The 18,756-nt window shown below is 43.2% G+C and overlaps 1 protein-coding gene across 4 annotated transcripts in view; it reads right to left on the bottom strand.

Moving 5' to 3' along the window:
* Positions 1-18,756, bottom strand: part of DENND5B (DENN domain containing 5B) — a gene marked incomplete at its 5' end in the record, with an annotated part of 116,814 nt that overhangs the window by 19,539 nt on the left and 78,519 nt on the right. For 2 of the 4 annotated variants that reach the window (XM_082481221.1, XM_082481222.1), the window contains 4 exons: positions 2,355-2,448; positions 13,591-13,741; positions 16,535-16,766; positions 18,175-18,711. In XM_082481221.1, the coding sequence (XP_082337347.1) occupies positions 2,355-2,448; positions 13,591-13,741; positions 16,535-16,766; positions 18,175-18,711 (1,014 nt within the window). Of the gene's footprint in view, positions 1-1,224; positions 1,336-2,354; positions 2,449-13,590; positions 13,742-15,630; positions 15,718-16,534; positions 16,767-18,174; positions 18,712-18,756 lie in introns of all 4 variants that reach the window. The other 2 variants (XM_082481219.1, XM_082481220.1) reach the window with 2 other exon arrangements.

Here is an 18,756-nt window from a genome sequence, read left to right as displayed (position 1 = left end):
GCGTAGTGTTCATAGCTTGGCATGGGAATGCTCCATTTCCATAGTGTGTCTTTAACCAGTTAATGCTGCCTCTTTGGGGGATGGTATGTAACAAGGAGTACTCTTCCCCCAAGAGGAGCAGACCACACTCCTCCAGTGACTCAGTGCTGCTGCTGGCTGGGTTTTCTGGGGAACTGAGAGGACACTATGGTTGCTGCATTCTTAGAGCTTTCTATTTGGGGAGAAAATAATTTATTTAGCAACAACAAAACCCAAGCACGTTGAATTTAATTGAAACTACTCACTTTTTTTTTTTTTTTTTTTTTAAATAATCGGGGAGTACAGTTTTTCTGACACATTTGGATTTTTTCAATACAAAATTTGGAAATGAACCACTTAACATCAGTCCCACAGGTCAGACAAGAATGTCGGGTTCTGCCATGGAAAGTTGTGTTTAACAAAGGTGCTCAGCTAGGTAATTACAGTTTCACTGATACTGTAAGGACTTAAAAATAGTTGAAAAACTACGTGTGGGAATAAAAACATAAATCAGAGATGATGAAAGCGTGTTGTTCAGCAAGCAATCTCACAAGTGACTTCTATCTAACTCAGTGCAAAAATTAGCAATGAAAACAGTGAAAAAATAATACAGGGAATATAGAATTAGGAAATCTAATATTTCCTGTTAAATGTAAAGGGATAAATAAAATGCAAAGTGCGGTTATAGTCTGAAGAGTACAAAACACGGATAACCTTACTTTATTCATTGTATGTCTTGTTATTATACTAAAATAAAAAATAAAAAATTATTAAGTCTTGTAAGTTCAAGAGAAGTATAAGGGTGGAATGAACGATCTAATTGATTGCCCTTTGCCTGTTCATCAGCATCCACACACCGCCACCCTCTTCCCCACCGGCATGTGACAATCCCGCAGTCAGAAAGCAATGCTTTTTGGATTTGACACCCTAAGCTGAATTGCCAGGTGAGCAACATGGGAAAAAAATCAAAGCAAAACAAAATTATTGTCCTTCAGCCTTGAAGCCGTTGTGTTTGCCAGGGAACTGGTGTGGAAGCCTAGAGTGGATTTCCAGCTACTTTTCTGATTATAACCACACTTCCAAGCGCTACAGGGATGTGCTCATACTCTACAAGATAAGGAGAGGTTTGAGATGCGGTGAAGACAGCGCTTCCTCACGCTAACAACACCTCAAAAGCAGCTTTCAACAAGAAAAACTAAAACATACCAGGCAGCATTCAGAGAAGGATTTTTTAGGAGGCCGTGCAGGAGGGGGTGGTCCCTGATCCCACTCCCAGAAGGCCATTGAGTTCTGACGAAGCAAAAGCTCCTCCGATGGCTAAGAGGAGGCAGATGCCCCAATGGCAGAACAGCCAGAAAGAAAGAGAAGACAAAGCAAAAGAAGCATGCATATGATCCACAGCCAAAAAATGAAGAAAGTAAATACATGACAAAGTATTGAAAAGGCTCTGCTGAGATATACACACGAGGCAACGTTTAAAATATACTTGCAAAGCCACGTCAGCAAAAATAGCAACAAACATGTACAAGTGCTGTTTTGCTGTGTTTCCCTGAAACATCATTCGAAGCTGCGGTTCAAGAGTCCACTCATCGGTTCGAGTTCTCTCGGAGTGCAAATGCCAACGCTGGCCAACATTAATCAGCAAGATTTACCACAAAACAGCATGAATGTTTTATTTTTGCTAGTGACATACAAAAGAAGCACATGGACACCAATGGAAAAATATGGCAGTATATATTTAATGGAGGACAAGAAACTGAAAAGATGGGAAAGAAACGTGTGTATGTGACTGACATTTACAAGATGCACAGGAGTTTCCAAGCTCTAGGCATAAAAAGGCCCCAAAGTCTTAACCTTTCAAATGGGCTTACTCATGTCAGGAATCTATGTGAGAGAGAAAGAAAAACAACTTTAAAAAAAAAAAAGAAAAAGAAAAAGTCCTGCCTCATTTGCCTCTACAGCACTGACATTTATTCAAGGACTTGACTTCTTCAGAGACCTTCACCCTGGCCAGAGCTTGGCAGCTGCCCCTGGACAGGCACCAGAGCTCTGCTCTCTGCATGACTGGGGTCTGTATCAGCAAATAAGCCCTTTTCTTGATAACAAAGGGGCTATCTTATTCCAAAATAATAATAGCATTTTATTTCTGTTGAGTGCTTTGAAGTCATACAACATATACAGGCATCTGTCACGAGCAGCGTCTAAATGAAATGGCTGCAGAGACGCACGCAAACCCTACGGTAGCAACCAAACTGCCTGAGGTAACAACGCATCCTTTGTCTAAATCGCATCTACTGGATCAGAAGCTCGTGCCGTCCTCAGATGATGCCACCTACCTCCCTCAAATCGTTGTCCAGCCCGATGTGCTCCGAGTGCTGCCGCAGGCGGTCTTTCCTCCGCTGCGTGGTCGTGCTGCGACTGGCCCAGCGGCTGGAAAGTCAGAGAGAGGGAAGATACACGTGAGTGGGAAATACTGGGAGGGAAAGGCTGGGTTGGGAGCCAGAAGACAGCCGACAGGTCTGCAGCGGGAGAAGCGCAAGCACAGACTGGGATGTTGCTGGTGCCTGACCTCCCCGTGGGAAAGCGCCTGGTGGGTGACAGGCCACCGTGCACCCAAGGGATGAAAGCCCTGATGGAAACGTGGTCGCTGCCTGCCGGGGTCTCCAGTGACAGTTCGTTACCCAAAATGCAGATCACTGATGCCACCGCCAGGAAAATTGTTGTACTTGGTTACCCAACAACACCGTTTTTGCTGCATTTGCCAAAGTTTGGTAAAAACGGTGCCTGTATGAACAAATAAAATACAATGATGTATTTTAAGTAAGAACTTCTAAAATTTTCCTCTTTTGTGTGAGGTGGTACTTCTCCTTTTTCCACTTTCTGTGGTACTTCCAGGAATTATTTCAGAGAACCTCGTCATTGCAATAGTAACTACTGTGATACTGGGGGCACCTATGTCTAAAGGTTATAAACAATATTGACTTCCTGGGATTAATCATGTTGCTATCTTCACCATATCTTTTTTTGTATCGGGTTTCTAAATACCATCGAAAGCCTGTATTTTTTGCGACATGTTCGTACATGTCCAGTTGATTTTTTTTTTTTTCCTCATCTGAAGCTGTTGCCTGAAAGCAGCCGCTTGGTAACCAGCTTTAAAACTGAGCAACCTTAAAGCTCCCAAGTGTCCGAACTCCTTTATGCCAGATACTATAACAAAATGCAAAACAAGATAACTCTGTCCTGAGGAATTTCTAGTCTGGTTGTAAGGTTTCTAATAATACCATAGCCTTCTGTCAAAACCTTGAAAACAAAAGTGCTCAACTGTGCAGAGAGTAAGTTAATACATTATTTATAAAAGAGAGCTGAAATAACACTGTATGAAGCAATCTATCAAGCATTAAAAATAAGTACCTTGATGCACATGAAGGCTACACCTTCAGAATGATATTACTTAATTACTGTGGTTGTGTTTATTAAAATTAAAAATCTCTTTCACATACAGTAAAAAAAAAAAGCCTTTATGTCTAGCCTTTCAGTTCCTCCATGGAGTCATCTGTTCTGCCTCTCTCCTGCACTCAGAAGTTAAGGAGCAAAACCAAGGCGAAGCAGAACACAAAGCCTGCCCAGGGCAGTGCTCCAGCTCCGGTGGGATGTATGAGTAAGGCTCTACCTATGGGAAGAAACTGCCTAGCAGAATTTGAAGGGATAACCTAAATCTGGAAGGAAAAATAAAAAGGAAAGAAAAAGAAAAAAAAAAAAAAAACACCAAGAAAACAACATCCCACACTTCCCAACCTCAGTACTTGAGTCAAAAGGGACCCTCCAAAACCCGTCTCCATCCTGGCCCCTCTACTCCAGACTGAAGTGTCCATGCCAGAACAACTGCTGGGAGGTGACTTTTTCTACAGGAGCTGTGATCAACAGGCAGAGCACCTGGGGATTTGGGTTCTCTGCCTTTGATAGATCTATACAGAGGGAAACCTAGAGATGCCCACATCAAAGACAGAAGTGTGTGTTTGGTGAGCCTCTCCACACAGGTGGTATTAGAGAGGACAGCAGTTTCCAGATCCCAAACCCATCTATTTCTGTGTGCACCCCAAACAGGAGCATATAGAAACAGGATCTGGGATCTGAACTGTTTGGGCAAGGAGTTTCAGCTGGTGACATGTAGGCAGACACATGCCTGGAGGAGGAAAGCCTTGCACAGAGCTGGACTTTGGTCCTGACATGTCAAGCAAGCTGTTGGGGATGCACAGGGAGGGCAACCTGACCCAAGAGAAGTGCAGGGATGTCACTCCTGGTAACCGAACCCTTCTGTTTCCAGGGAGGAAGACTTTGCATACGTGTACCTATCTCCACCAATTCCTCTAGTGAGGCAACCGAAGACCAAATTTTGGCTAACCGCAGAGATAAAAAGGGAAAAAAAAGTCACAGGAACTGTAGTTTTTATGGTCAAATTGAAGTCCCTTCCTACCTCCCAAATAGCGTCAAGAAAACAAGTACAAAGGAAGAAATAAACAGCTGGGTCTACATGCAGTTATGTTCAGCACCTCGCCGTCCCATATCACAAGAAATTTATTTTTAAAGCAATGTAGCCTCAAGACTCTAGTAACTAAACAAAACAGCCCAATAGGTGTCTGCACAGCAAACACTGATACCTTCTCAGAGGAATACATTACTGACATCAGTGTCTTTGCACCTCCTGAGAAGTCTTAAAAATATACAGCCTGTGAGTTTAATAAGTCACCACTTCCCCCCCCCGCCCCCCCCCCAGAAGCAACATCCAACGCCTCATTAGATGACTGAGAGGGTGGAAATAAAACCTTACATTTCAATAATCTCAATAAGTAGAAATGCAGCAGAAAAAACCACCCCCTCGAACAGAGGATAGCAGATATAAAAGTGACTTTAGTTACCTGGCTCTGGAGACCTTCCAAATATTGCAGGTTAGTACCAATGCTTAGATTTCACGTGACAGAACGCCAATGATACATTGGAAAATTAAGTTTCAGATCAACTGTTATCTGTATCATATTTTTCTGCTCCAATTTATATGATATTTTCTGATTTCTAGACAAAGCTTTAATTCCTCTCCACCTGCATTTCTGCAGTTACTGGAAGATTTAAGAATTGCTACAAGCATCCTTTGCGGGAACATGTTTCACCAAAGGTGAAGGCAGAATGAAAGCCACAGAATAATTAAAAGTAATACACCATCATTAAACCATTTTCAGTTAATTCCAACCCTGTACTCCACCTGGGAGAAGGCACAGATCATTCTCCAGATTATTAATCAGAACTGTTTGAACGTTTTCAGCATACAAATGTAATGATCATTGGTTGTTTATGAAAAAAAAAAAAAAAGGCTGCTGCTCATCAGCTGGAGCAATTACACCTGCAGGGCGCTGCACGCTCCCTCTTTCCCAGCCTTCTTCCCAGATAAGGAAGAGGAGCTGCTGGGGCACTGGGTGAAGCCAGTGCTTTTGGACGCTGCTCTGAATCTCTCCAGGAGATTTTGTGAAGATCTAACAGCAGATAAGCAGGATTAAGCGGCTAAATCTTTTAAAGCTTAGAATTTTCCCAAAATAGCACTTCAGTATTGCAATAACCCACCCCACCCGCCGCCCAACAGCAGAGATCACATTTCAAATTACTCCTCTCCCTTCAGTCACTCGAAGTGATTCTAAGAGGGGGTTAAAAGCCCTCCCCAGTGGCCACAACATTTCCTCTTGGGTTGCCGAAATCCCACGCAGATGCCTCTCCTGGCCCTGCCCAATTCACACCTCAGCCCTGGCACAGCCGAAGCAGTGAGGAAAGCTGTACTCACGCGGGCAGACGCCTGCTTGTTTCAGCCCTTACTCGTGGGCTTTTCAGCTAAACCACCACCACCCGTGTCCTTGTGGAGCAGATGCCAGAGGAGATGAAGCCCTCCTGGGCTATTCCCTGCCTCGGGGGGACGAGCCCTGAGCCTCCTGGCACCTGGGAGCATTGTAGTAAAATTGACATTAACTAGGAAAATTGAATATAAAATGCAATTGAAGCAACCAAGGAAACCTGCTGCTGCTGCTCAAGTCCTCTATACCGCCCCAACCCTATTTAGTTATTTACCTAATATTAAAATAGAGAAATGGTAACTAGACATGATTTATCTATGATTCAATTAAAGAACTAACCACCAGACAATGTTGCATTGCTGATAAAGCAGGGTATTCCTGTCAAGAGAGTGGTGAACTGTAGGCCTGGTCAGGAAACCGAGAAAACCACTTGGAACTGCCAAGATCAGGGGAGAAGTAGGTAAAAAGTCATTTCGGCCACCACTGACTCACTGACCACCTACCCAAATGATACCACTTACTCAAAAGAGAACAATGGAAGAAGATGACAGAGTCTGTGCACTAATTTACAGAGGAAGCGAAGAAATCTCAATGAATCATTAAAGAGAATAACAATGATTATGTATTAATTGTTTGAATATGTAATAATCAATGTATAAAAGTGGAGATTTTTGAAATTAAGATGTGCTCCTGTTTTGGGTCCAGCACCCCATTTCTGCGCATTAATGGAATAAACTTGGAAATACCTCTCTCTGCATGTTATTGGCTTGCACACCGGGTGAAGAACCCAGATTTGGGACAACAGGAGCACACACAGCGCTGCTGCCCAGCCTAGATGCTGCCTCGGTACTTCCTGACCCAAAAAAGGCTTTGCCCCCCCTTTATTTTTTGGCCGTAGAGATGTGAGCATGGCATACTGGCTTATTTTGTTTATTCCTCACAGCAGAGGCATTGCTACAAGCACCAAGTCTCTGGGGATGAAGCCGCCGCAGCTTGGGCGCTGCGATGTGAAGAGCCCAGGGGCAAGCTGCCCACATGGAGAAGGGAGAAAAGGCTCGTTTCGGTAGTCTGCCCATATCTCACTCCCATGTCCAAAGATGAATGCTCTTCGCCTCCAGGGACTGAAAAAAACAGTGATATTTCAGAGGAGGGACCAGGGAAGAGTGTTCTCTGTTCAATACAGAGAAATGCAATGAAGACACCTCCAAGTAAGACCCTTTTAACATGAAGACAGTAAAGACGGTATTGCTTAATATCAAATTAGACCCAACAAGCATGGGAATAGGTTTGCAGAGGTTGGAGGAAATGTAGAGGTGACACCTGGAAAAGATGATGCTAAAAAAAAAGATGATGCCTAATTTCTGTAATAAAACTGGTAACGTAGTCAGCATCAAAGCTGAACTGTCAGAAACCATTCTTGCAGAACAGCAGCCTCACACCAGGGACTGGCCATGTTGTACTGCAACCATGTGTACCTCTATCTCTCTCCCCCTGCCTTAGCCCCCTCTCCCTCCCTTTTGAAAGCTCCACGGAGAAATGAAGAAATGATGTCTACCCAAACGGGACACGGGTGTAAACAGGCAGGATATATACTGAAATACATGCAACATGCTGCTACAGAACTTCATTCACAGATGGATTTAACCAACATTGCCATCACCATGAAAATCACTATCATAATTTACAATCTATTTACAGTCATAACAGAGAGAAGGAAGGAGACAAATACACTTGCCTATAGGACAGAATCTAAATCTCCTCATATAGACCATCTCCCTGAGGCAGACTGCTATTGACGTCTGCAAATCATAACACCACCTCTTTTACCCATAAACTTCCATCAGAGGAGTTATGTGACTGCACTTCTGTATTCACAAATTAACACACAGCTGTATCACACCCTCCGCCAAATCCTCCTACTGCGTGCACACAGCCTGCACGCATTAAATACACACAGACTGCACATGTAACGTGCTCAGGAGTAGTTTGACACAGAGATTCCAAGTCGAATACACATCAGACCGAACAAATTAAAACGAAGGTGGAAACCAAACTCCACCTGATCACAGATGGGCTGACAGGGGAGAGGTTCTGCACTGTGAATCTGCTCTGCAGACACTGCTCCACGGTAAGGAGGACAAAGGCTCAAATAGAGACCAATGCGCCTTTTGCACCTCTGCTGTTGGGCTGAACAGGAAAGCTTTTGAACTGCTGATCAGGTGGACAAAGATGAGCAAAACGCCTTGCAGAGCTCCATCTTGCACTGACAGGCTGTCTCACCACATTATATGAAATGAAGTGATTTAAAAGGGTGGTACCCACAACCACCATCCTCTGCAAGGAACAGCGGTTAGCGATTTGCAGCATCACCCCTTAAGCCCTGACGAACCACTACCTTAAGTGGTATTTAATTTGCAAACTCCCTTGAGACAGTAACGCTGTTCAGGGGAGAGTAAATAGACTAGATTCCTGTGAAACAGAATAGTTCCCTGTGAACTTTAATTCTGCACAGCTATTTTAAAATGATATATGAACTGAAAAAGTTAATTGCCCTTTTGCCACCTTACACCAGTTGAGCGGAGGATCAGTACCCAGCAGACCTGCCCACCAAGTTCCAAGTTCCCATAGCACATAGTTCCTATTTTAGAAACCACTTTTAAGCAAAGCTTGTCAGTCACACTTTATTCCTGAGAATGAATGTATTTGAACAGAAGTGGTGAATATTTTCATTGCACCCGTCAGTGGTTTGCTATATTAAGTTACCTAATGTATAGTAACTGCTTCTTTCAGATTTTCATGTGTAAAAGGTGAGCTTTTACTACTTGATAAGTTTAACATCAGCGTTGTGTGTGGACAGCTCATTGCTGACTCATTTCTCACTCATTTAGATGCACTGCAGAGATGCTACTCTATACTACTTGAAAATGCAATTGTTTGGTTTGATTTAAAAAAAAAAAAAGCTTAATTGAAGACAGCCAGCCTTAAAATAGTACCCAACAGACAGGGAGGTAGAAAAAGCCCATATAATATGAAGCACTCAGTACAAGAGACAGACAATGTCCCAGACAAAACATAATTTAGCTAAAACCAGAATGAATTCTATCATCATACTGAGTTCAGTAACCACTTTGCATTATCTCTCTCTCCCTCCTATTTTCTTTAAAAACATTACCTGATGTTAATGCCAGTGAATAAGCAAACAGTAGCTCTGTCTAAAAATGAGAAGAACCAGAGCACCAGGCAGATAAACCCTGGGCAGTTCACAGCCTGAAGGGGGGTTGGCAACAGAGGCCACAGGACAGTGCTCACACAAATCGTGCCATAAACTGGAGCACAAAAAGGAACCAGTTCTGCACGCTCCTAATGCATAATTTTTACAAATAAATACTGACACAGTGGTGAGGTCAGCAAAACACAGCAAAGCAACAAATGCCTGGAGAAAGCAAACAAATACCCACGAAGCAGATCCCAAAAGTAAGAGCAACACAACACTTAGCTAAAGCCTGAGGCTAGGAGGCCAAGTACAGCTTGGAGACTTGGACTGTGCCCTCCTTTGGGGATCACCGCACGTCAGGTAGGACAGGGAGGACAGACAAAAGCACGAAGCTCACAGGAAGCTGAGATACAAGTGAGAGGGCTCAGGAGAGAGAAGTGGCCAGGGCAGGAAAGAGGAAACAGGCTGGGCAGGGAAGGAAGCAAGGAGGAAAGCAGGGCTCAGGTAAAGAAGGTGGGAAAAACAGGGCTAAACAAAGAGAGAGGAAATTAAAGCATTTTGTAAATCTGTAACAAAGCGAAACTTTCCTCTGAAAACCAAAAGAAAAAAAATTATCAGTTCAGTTGTTCTTTGTGGGCATTCACTACAAACTGCCAGAATGCAAATATATTCCCATGCTCGGTGTGCAATCAGTGTTTTCCTCTGCAACATTTAATCTCATTTATCAAGCTTCTTAGTACAAATTAAGTTACAAGGTAATCAATTAGATTGAAAACACAGCTTGCTTCATTGTTTTAATTTTGCACTGTAAGCATATTCACCCTAGTTTAACAATTAGCTAATCAAAAACCATGAAGTGTTTATGTAGCTTGGGCTTTTTGTCATTCAAATTCCTTTCCTGGATCATCACAGATGCATCAGCCAGTGGAGTCCCAGCTACAATTTTAAAAGCCTGGCAGAAAACACTTGCGGGGACAGAAGAAGGGAACATGCAGAAACCACTACGTAGTGCTGGGGTTTGAAGTAAGGGAAGGAAGACTCTGGAAACTGCTGCTCATTTCTAGATAAATAGACAAACTGCCTAAGGGACTGCAGCCTGTTTTCTCCTGGGACGCCTTCTAGGAGGACTTCTGCAGAAGCCACTGCTTTACAAGGTTAGAGCAGCGAGGACGGGCCACTTTTGTACCCAGAGGAAGTTGCAGCTGCTCTCTGTAGATTCAGAAGGTTTTCCCATGACGTGGGGGATGTATGGAAGGCGGCGAGTGCAGAGGGAGTCCCTCAAGTGGGACGTTGCTGACTGATGGGAAACAGGACAGAACTGGGGGGGATTTTTTTGTTCCGTTGATTTGGGTTTTTTAATTGCTGTTAGCTAGGATGAATTGCTCTTTTCTTTACAGAAAAACAATGTTTCTTTTAATGTCTAGAAAAATTTGGATACAGTAGTTATCATCTTTTGCTTAAGTTTAGATCTGCATATTCTGCAGTTAATGTCTTTCCATGTTCTCGCAGTTTTGCTCAAAAAGATGATTAGGGAAACTGTATACCTGAGAGCCTATTGTCCACTTTTATGGAGGTGGGGGTTTGGGGTGGGTTTTTTTTTGGTTTGTTTTTCTCATCTGTTTGTTTTTAAACTTTTAATTTCTTTTCACTAAAATGCAGTTTGGAGTTATTTTGAGCGACATTCTTGCACAGCTGAAGAAGTCAACGTTTCCTTACCACCACGAGGGAAGAGGTAAAGACAAGCCCTAATGACACCAGCCATGTACCTGAAGTCTGGCCGGAATAGGAGCAAATGCAAAAGGAGGCTCTCCCAACCCACAAATGACCAAGCAGATGAGCAGCCAGCAGCGTGACCCTGGCTGGGGCCAGAGGAGCACGGGTTCACCCCCTTGTCCAGTCTTTTAGAGGACACCTTGGAGGGAAGCGGGAGGAGGGCAGCAGAGTGACAGAAGTGGGGCAAAACATGCTGCCAAGCACAGCCACGGGCTGACAGACGAAACATTATTAGACGTCGCTTCTATGACAGACTTTGGTGTTTTAACACTTACACATGGTAATGTGATCAGCATTTCTTTCCAGCTGCGTTTAGGTGGAAGTGATCCAGTATGACTGTCAGCCCCCCGCTGTCCCCAAGCCCTGCTCTCCATGCCCAGCAAGCAAGAGCCAGACACCTCCTTTCCCAAACACAATTTCTGCCTGTCTGGGCAACGTGGTTTTCTAGGATCACATATAGGATGTAGGACTAAACAAATAGATAGACAGATAACGTTATAAGCTCCTCTCGTCATATGTTTGTTATTTTATCTGTCCAGAAAGGGAAGCAATAAAAATCTGATTGCTGGTCAGTGAGGACAGGTTTTCATTAAAACAGCTTTGAATTAGTTTATTTGCTACTGCCCAACAACAATCAACTGGAGCATGGAAATGATTTTTTTCGCTGCAAGTACACTTATCTACAACATTCGAGACACAATTTGCTATGTAAAGCTGAGGTTTGCAAAAATAATTCTCACCTACATAGCAATATCCTTTGCATTAGCTTTATGAACAAACAATAGCTGCATCTGACGTGATGGGGAATGGAGCCAAAATGTTCTCTTCCCCCATCCCCATAAGCAAAGGCCCAGTTCTATATGCAAGTATAACATATCTCCAAGAAGCATACACTGGGAAATTTAAATTAATGGAAGGGTATACTTGATTTTGTGGTCAAACGAATTATGCTGTATTTGCAGAGAGCATGAAAAGACTATCTGTTTTACACGTGGGTGTAAATTCAGCAGAATTTCATGTCTTAAATGAGAGAGAAAGAGAGTCCACTCAGCTGCTCACATAAAAAGCCAGGAAGCAGAAAGATATAAACAGATGGTCTTGAGATTTTCCAATTACAAACCTTTTTGGCAATATACAACTGGAGGAATTCCAAACATTTGTCACTTTGACACTGCTTTGCGCTAAGTAATGGGATTTTGGTACTTACAAACTCTAAAACATGCTGCAATTTGAAGACCAGAGCCAGTATCTAAGTCAAAATTATCACTCAAGGAGTTAAAGTCATATTTTAGAATATGTACCAATCTCATAGAAGCATCTCAAAAGGCAGAAGGAAAACTATTTTTAATTTGATGTTTATTCATAGATTCACCAAGATTCTGCAACAGAGCCAGAAGATATAAGCAACTTTGAGCAGGCTGGGAAAGCTCACACTCTTAAACTGAAACCCACCATAAGGACAAGAGGCAGACTGCTAAACACAGCACCCCACAAGATGAAGAAATCCTCCATTCCTCAAGGGAGCATCACCTGCAAACTTTTGTCTTGGTTTGCAAGAAGACTGCAAACAAAGGAACTTTGAAATACGCATTCCTCCTTTTTGTTGGTTTGTTTTGTGCTTGTTTGTTTGTTTTGGTTTTTTTTTTGTTTTTTTTTTTTTTAAATTCTTTTAAAGAATTGCAGTTCTTTAAACATTCAATGCTTAAGGATATCTTATTTTATCATTTGCAAGTCTTATTCCTAGTAGGTTATAACAAAGGGATTAGGTAGCACTGGGGTGCACAAAAGGTGTATAAACAGAATTGAGTGGGCACTTCATACAGGAGCTCAGAGCAGGGTATGTGATACACACGTCTAAAACAAGTGCTAGCTTAAACATTTGGACAATTGTAGCTTTTGAAGCTCTCAGATTTATCTGTGCTTGGGCTAATAATTTCATGAAGTAGTAATCATTGATGCGCAAATCTTCTGTTTTTGAAGGGGAAGAAAGCCCCCTTTGAGGGAAGAAATTAAACAAAAAAGTAACTTACAGCACTTACTTTACATTAGAACTGTATAAATGTAAAGTGTATGTGTACCCCAGGTTCTCATTTTCCTTTAGGTAAATTAACTATGAAAAACATGCTCAGTTCCACAGCCATAGGTACCTTCATATGAAAGTGCACTAGAGAATGTTATCAGACTCAGAAGAGAAACCCAGGTGCAGAACCACATACTTTCCCCCCTATTATTCTTCCAGGTTTATTCCAACATGGAAACTGAAAGAGAGCTATAAAAATCTTTGGGTCATGTAATAACAGCTAAAAAAAAAAAATAGAGGAACAGAGTGGGCATTAATTTCATTCTGCACAATGGTGTGGCGGTTTCAATAACAAAACTTCTTTCAGAATCTGAATTTTGGCTTGGGTTTCCAAATTACCCTATTGAGTACAAAATAGCAAAGAAATTAATTTTGAATTTACTACAGCAATGATAAAACTAAAAATATGTATGAGAAGACATGGTACTTGCCACTCAACAGAAACCAGTACTGAGGAATCTTCACAAAACCTGAGGTAACGCTTTCTAACATAACCCAAACCATGGGTATAACTTCAAAAATCGCAGTCCAGACAAACCAGAAATGGAACAAGTTGCTAGGGTTCATTAGGCTGGTCAGAAGACATCCAAAATTAGGACTTCTGTCCAATGGTGTGAATCTTTTATAGGAGAAACCTGCTTTCAAAGCCAGAAAACAAAACCTGTACTTACTTGTTATTGGTGGGTCCTGTTGCCAAGACATCTGATTGCAACTTCGGGAAAAATCCTTGTTCATATTTCCCTTGGCCAATCTTCATATCAAGTAAGTGCGGGTGGATGGCTGTGTGATCGATCTTCATCAGCCGCTGCTCAATGGACTGGGCTGCAAGTTACAGTCACAGGTGAACAACCATATTACTGAACCACCTGAAGACACATGCTATGACAACAGAAGTGGTCATGCTCCAATCCCTGAAAATGCTCTCAGAAGTTAAAGAGTGGCTTTAGACCCAGAAATCTGTCACTTACAGAAGCAAGGAAGCATCTGGGCTGTTAGTTTGCTATTTTGCTTTTAGTTTCTTCACCCAACACAACTAGCATTGGCACAAGCAAGTTAGCTGTAAAGCAAGCAGGTCTTTACGGGAACCTATCAGATGGGTTATGAATTGACAAGAGCAGTGTAATCTTTCCCTGTAATTTGGTGTTTGGCTTTAACACTCCTTTGGCAGGACAGAGACCTCTGAGGCCATCTGCAACTCTCTGTGGGGTTGGGTACCTCACAGAATCACAGAATGGTCAGGGTTGCAAGGGACCTCTGGAGATCATCTAGTCCAACCCCCCCGCCAGAGCAGGGTCACCTACAGCAGGTTGCACAGGATGGCATCCAGGCAGGTTTTGAATGTCTCCAGAGTGGGAGACTCCGCAGCCTCTCTGGGCAGCCTGTTCCAGTGCTCTGCCACCCTCAAAGTAAAGAAGTTCCTCCTCATGTTAAGATGGAACTTCCTATGTTCAAGCTTGTGCACATTACTTCTTGTCCAATCACTGGGCGCCACTGAAAAAAAGACTGTTCCCATCCCCCTGGCACTCACCCTTTAAGTATTTATAAGCATTAATAAGATCCCCCCTCAGTCTTCCTTTCTCTAGACTAAAAAGACCCAAGTCCCTCAGTCTTTCCTCATAGGAGATATGTTCCGATCCCCTAATCATCTTTGTAGCCCTTTGCTGGACCCTCTCCAGCAGATCCCTGTCTTTCTTGAACTGGGGAGCCCAGAACTGGACATGGTACTCTAGATGCGGCCTCACCAGGGCAGAGTAGAGGGGGAGGATGACCTCCCTCGACCTGCTGGCCACACTCTTCTTGATGCACCCCAGGATGCCATTGGCCTTCTTGGCCACCAGGGCACATTGCTGGCTCATGGTCATCCTGTTGTCCACCAGGACTCCCAGGTCCCTTTCCTCACTTTGCCCCAGACACGTCTCCCTGGGCGGATGCACTGGGGGGTGATATCCAAGTTTTGCAAACATCTGGCACCTATAATTCCTCCTGAAATTAGATATACCATTACTGGATGACAGGCCTTCAAAAAAACAAAGCTAACTGTAGCAAGGCCTGAGCAGCATCAAGAAGATGAACAGGTGCTTGGAAACAGGGGAGGCCACAGCAAGACCCGAGAGGGCTCCCCAGGAATTTCGGCTCCGCTGAGACTAATGCGGTTCAGTCGTTTGCCTCAAAGATGTGAGGATTTCATCTCAAATCTCAAGCAGGATGAAAATAAAACCTGTCACCCTCTCAACACTGAGTCAGATGCACTGTGAAGGAGAGGGGAAAGGGGGGTGTATGGGGGAATCAGCATTCAATTAGCAGCTTTAATATTCAACTATATAGCCCATCCATTAATAGGCAGGCCCATTCTTTTCAGCATATCACAGCTAGCAAATAAATATGCAAAACATGGAAGCTAAATCCATTTTCGATTTGTCAAGAACAACACAGAACTCGTTTCCTATTTTATAAAACTGTGATAGGAAAGAAACTGTCATAAGATTTACATACATTATCATTAGCAACTCGGCAACTTTCCCCCCCATCACCCCCCCCTAAAAAAAATAAAAAATCCCTTCCTATGGTTTTATTTGGAGAAAAGGACTGGGTAGTGTGGCATCAGGGGGGTTGAAGGGTTCTGAAAATAGAAGGTTAAACAAACAGGTGCTGGATCGGTGCTAGGGTCAAATATATTGTGAATAGTAAGTACGAAGGAAATTTGGTATTACTATCAGTTTGCTGCTTTTCACAAGACAGAAAATGAGGTTCCGGTGCCACAATATCTACCAAAATGAGACGCTGAATAGACAGTCGACCTGCAAATTAGAATTGGTTTTAAATAGAAAAAGTTAAGCAGACATAGGATTTCTATTTCTGCCACACTTGTAACAAGTAAAATGCTCTGAAGGAATTCAACAAACACATACACCCCCCACACCCCTTCAAAAGATATAAATGTGTTTGCCCCTATTCTTTAATATGTGTCCCAACAAATTTAAGAGTATAATTTCCCTGTATTACTTGGAAATGAAATAAATACTTGCACAGTAAGAAACTCAAGTATAACTTGAAAATGCATCCTGCGATCGTAAGTCCAAATCTTCAGTACACAGTGTATTGCTCATTAACACTGAGCATTTATTGCTGGATCTACTAAATATGCCACACAGGAGTAGGTCCCCAGCATCCCCCACTGCTCTAACCAAATGGTGTAAGGCAAAAAAAGGTCTTTTTATGGCAAGGGGGAGATGAGGCCAGTGGAGCAGACACCAGGGCTCAGCTCCTTGGTGTGGCTGGCACTGGTCCCACCATCACAGTGAAGGAAAGCTTTTCTGGAAATGGACCAAGAGCTGCCTGAAATGAGAAATGGCGAACCGAGCTATATGGTTTGGTTTGTGTTTATTAAAGGCACCAGCTGAGGAGAGCTCAAAGGGCAGGTAAAGGCTCCTGCTGTTTTTAGCATTTAAAAGCAAGCTGAAGTTTTTGCCTAGGGAAAATAAGGACACAGCTAAATCCTCCTCAAGTAGCTCTAGGGCTTCCTCATTGGCTGCAGTGCTCAAATGAGTAAGGACCTATATTTCTTTGTGGCTGACATTGTACTTTTGAATATTTTACTAGTTCATCTGAACATACCTGCTTCTTTCAAAGTGCTGCATTTCTGATAGTTGGATGTCCGCAGTGCAGGAGCCCTTACGTTATATAGCCTTATTTTCTCAATTCGGGAGTCAAAAACTCGCAGAAAAGGGTCCTTCTCTTCCCACTGGGAGATTATCTTATTGTCTATGAAGGTTGCAAACATCTGTGTTTCGATGAAGTGTGAAAGGAATGGGAGGTAAGGCTCAGGTTGGTCCGAAAGGAAAGAAGCCTGAAATGCAGAATAGTTCGTTAGTGCCACGTTCTCACCCAGCTTCAACATGACGAGCTGTCCTGCGGCAGAGAACCAATCCAGCAGCCATCGAGAAGGCTTAGACAAGGCTTCCCCACCACATAAACACCTCCCAGAGAGATGCGAGTCCATCTACAAAGAGCTTTGGTTTGAGGGTCACCTCTTGGGTCACAGCTGTGAGAAATAAGTAGTCAGGGAGGCTTTGTGACAGCTAGAGTAAAGGGAATATGGAATTACTGAAATAGTACCCCTGCTACCAGCTTTTTCAAAGCAGCCTAGCAGCTACCACCTGCAGGAACGAGCCCTGTGCAACCCAAGGCAGACCACCACCACATGTGCCCAACTGGGGCTTCTGGTCTGCGCATCCCTGCTTGGGACCAGATCACTTACTAAGATGTCATACACATCAAGGGGTGTACAGTGCTCTTCAGCTAATGCTCTTTTGTGAAGTTATGCAGGGCAATTAATCATGAATTTCCAATTAAAACTGAGTGTATGCCTAAGTCTCCAACTGAGTTTTGAAAACCCTGACCTTAACAGACCATTTTATTGTAGCAGTAGTAGCAGAGATTGCCTGAACAACCCCCCCCTTTTGAATGTTGCTCTCTTCAACGCCTGAATACAAACAAGACCAATAAAAGGCATGACAGCATTTTTTTTTGATCAAAAACTGACTCAGATCAATATTTAGCCTGTTCCTGGCTGTTTATCCCTCTCACACTCTCCTTAGAGAAAGACTTGCATCTGAAAAAGTTGATGGCTAAGAGCGATATCTACTTTGCAGAGTCACTTGGAAATAAAAACTGTGCAAGGTTTCCAACGTTTAGCCTTCCTTTTGCTAGCTTACAGTCTCTTTATTTCCCCATTTCTAATCTCGGCTTCCTTTTCACTCTTGTGTACACACTACAGTGGAGTAATAACAGTATTCTTCTGCCATAACAATGTGATAACCCTCAGCAGAACAACACTACCCATTAACATAAAGCTCTACCGTGAGATTAGGACACAAGAAAGACTAGATTAATTTTTTTGTCTCATGTGTGCATCTCTTCTCTCAGCAAACAAAAAGGAAAGAAAGGAAGAATGTCACTTCCCATTGCTACTCTTCCACCAAACCCACAGGAGAAGCCCCATCAGCTGGGCAGAAGCCAGCCAGCTCAGTTCGTACAAGCCTGGATGGCTCTGACCGGCTCAGTGGATGTTCATTGATTTACTTTGGCAGGCAATCTTGCCCTGTGTAATCAAAATGGACAAATCTCACAGTCCAGCAGATGAAGAACAGCAGATTGAAGAATACCTAGGCTATATATATATACATCATAAAGCTATTCTCCCCCCCTCCCAAATGCACTTTCAGATGGAAAAATGAATACATGGCTATCTTTACTTTGTCAAAGTTTTGCATTTGTTCCCTGTTTGTCAGCCACGACTCCATATCGGGGGCAGCCTGAATGACAAAAGCCTCGTAGTCTGCAAACATCTGCGTGAAGCGGTTGGCGAAAACCTCACGAAGCTGCACGTTCAGTTTGTAGTCCCTCAGCTCCACCTCCTCACACGGCAATTTCCCATCCTTCTCCTTCTCCGTGAGGGGAGCCGTGATGGTCATTTTTTCCATCGTCACGCCCGTTCTCTTGGCGAGGGCTTGCAGGCGGGCGATCGTCTCGTTGCCTTTCAGCAGCTCATACATGTTGAGGGCATTGCCAGGGATGTTCCCATTCTTCTTGTCGTTCACCAAGTCGCTAAGAACCAGGTTCTTAAGTTTGGTGGCGCTGTCACTGCAGTGCAGGTTCCCCTCTGGTGGGATCCCAAACTGCAGGAGAACCTCAGAGATTTCCTGGATAAACTCCAGCTTGTTGGGGAACTGGGGGAATTCCTCTGGCAGTTCAATGAAGTGGTTATCAATGTCTACAAAGCACAAGTTTGCCTGAAATACAAAGAAAAGTTTCAAAACAGACACTCAGCACTGAAT

The sequence above is a fragment of the Vanellus vanellus genome (genome assembly GCF_965231255.1).
Source record: "Vanellus vanellus genome assembly, chromosome: 1".
In the NCBI taxonomy this organism is placed as follows: Eukaryota; Metazoa; Chordata; class Aves; order Charadriiformes; family Charadriidae; genus Vanellus; species Vanellus vanellus.
Note: the sequence above shows the minus strand (reverse complement) of the source record. Positions and strands in the feature narration are given on the sequence as shown.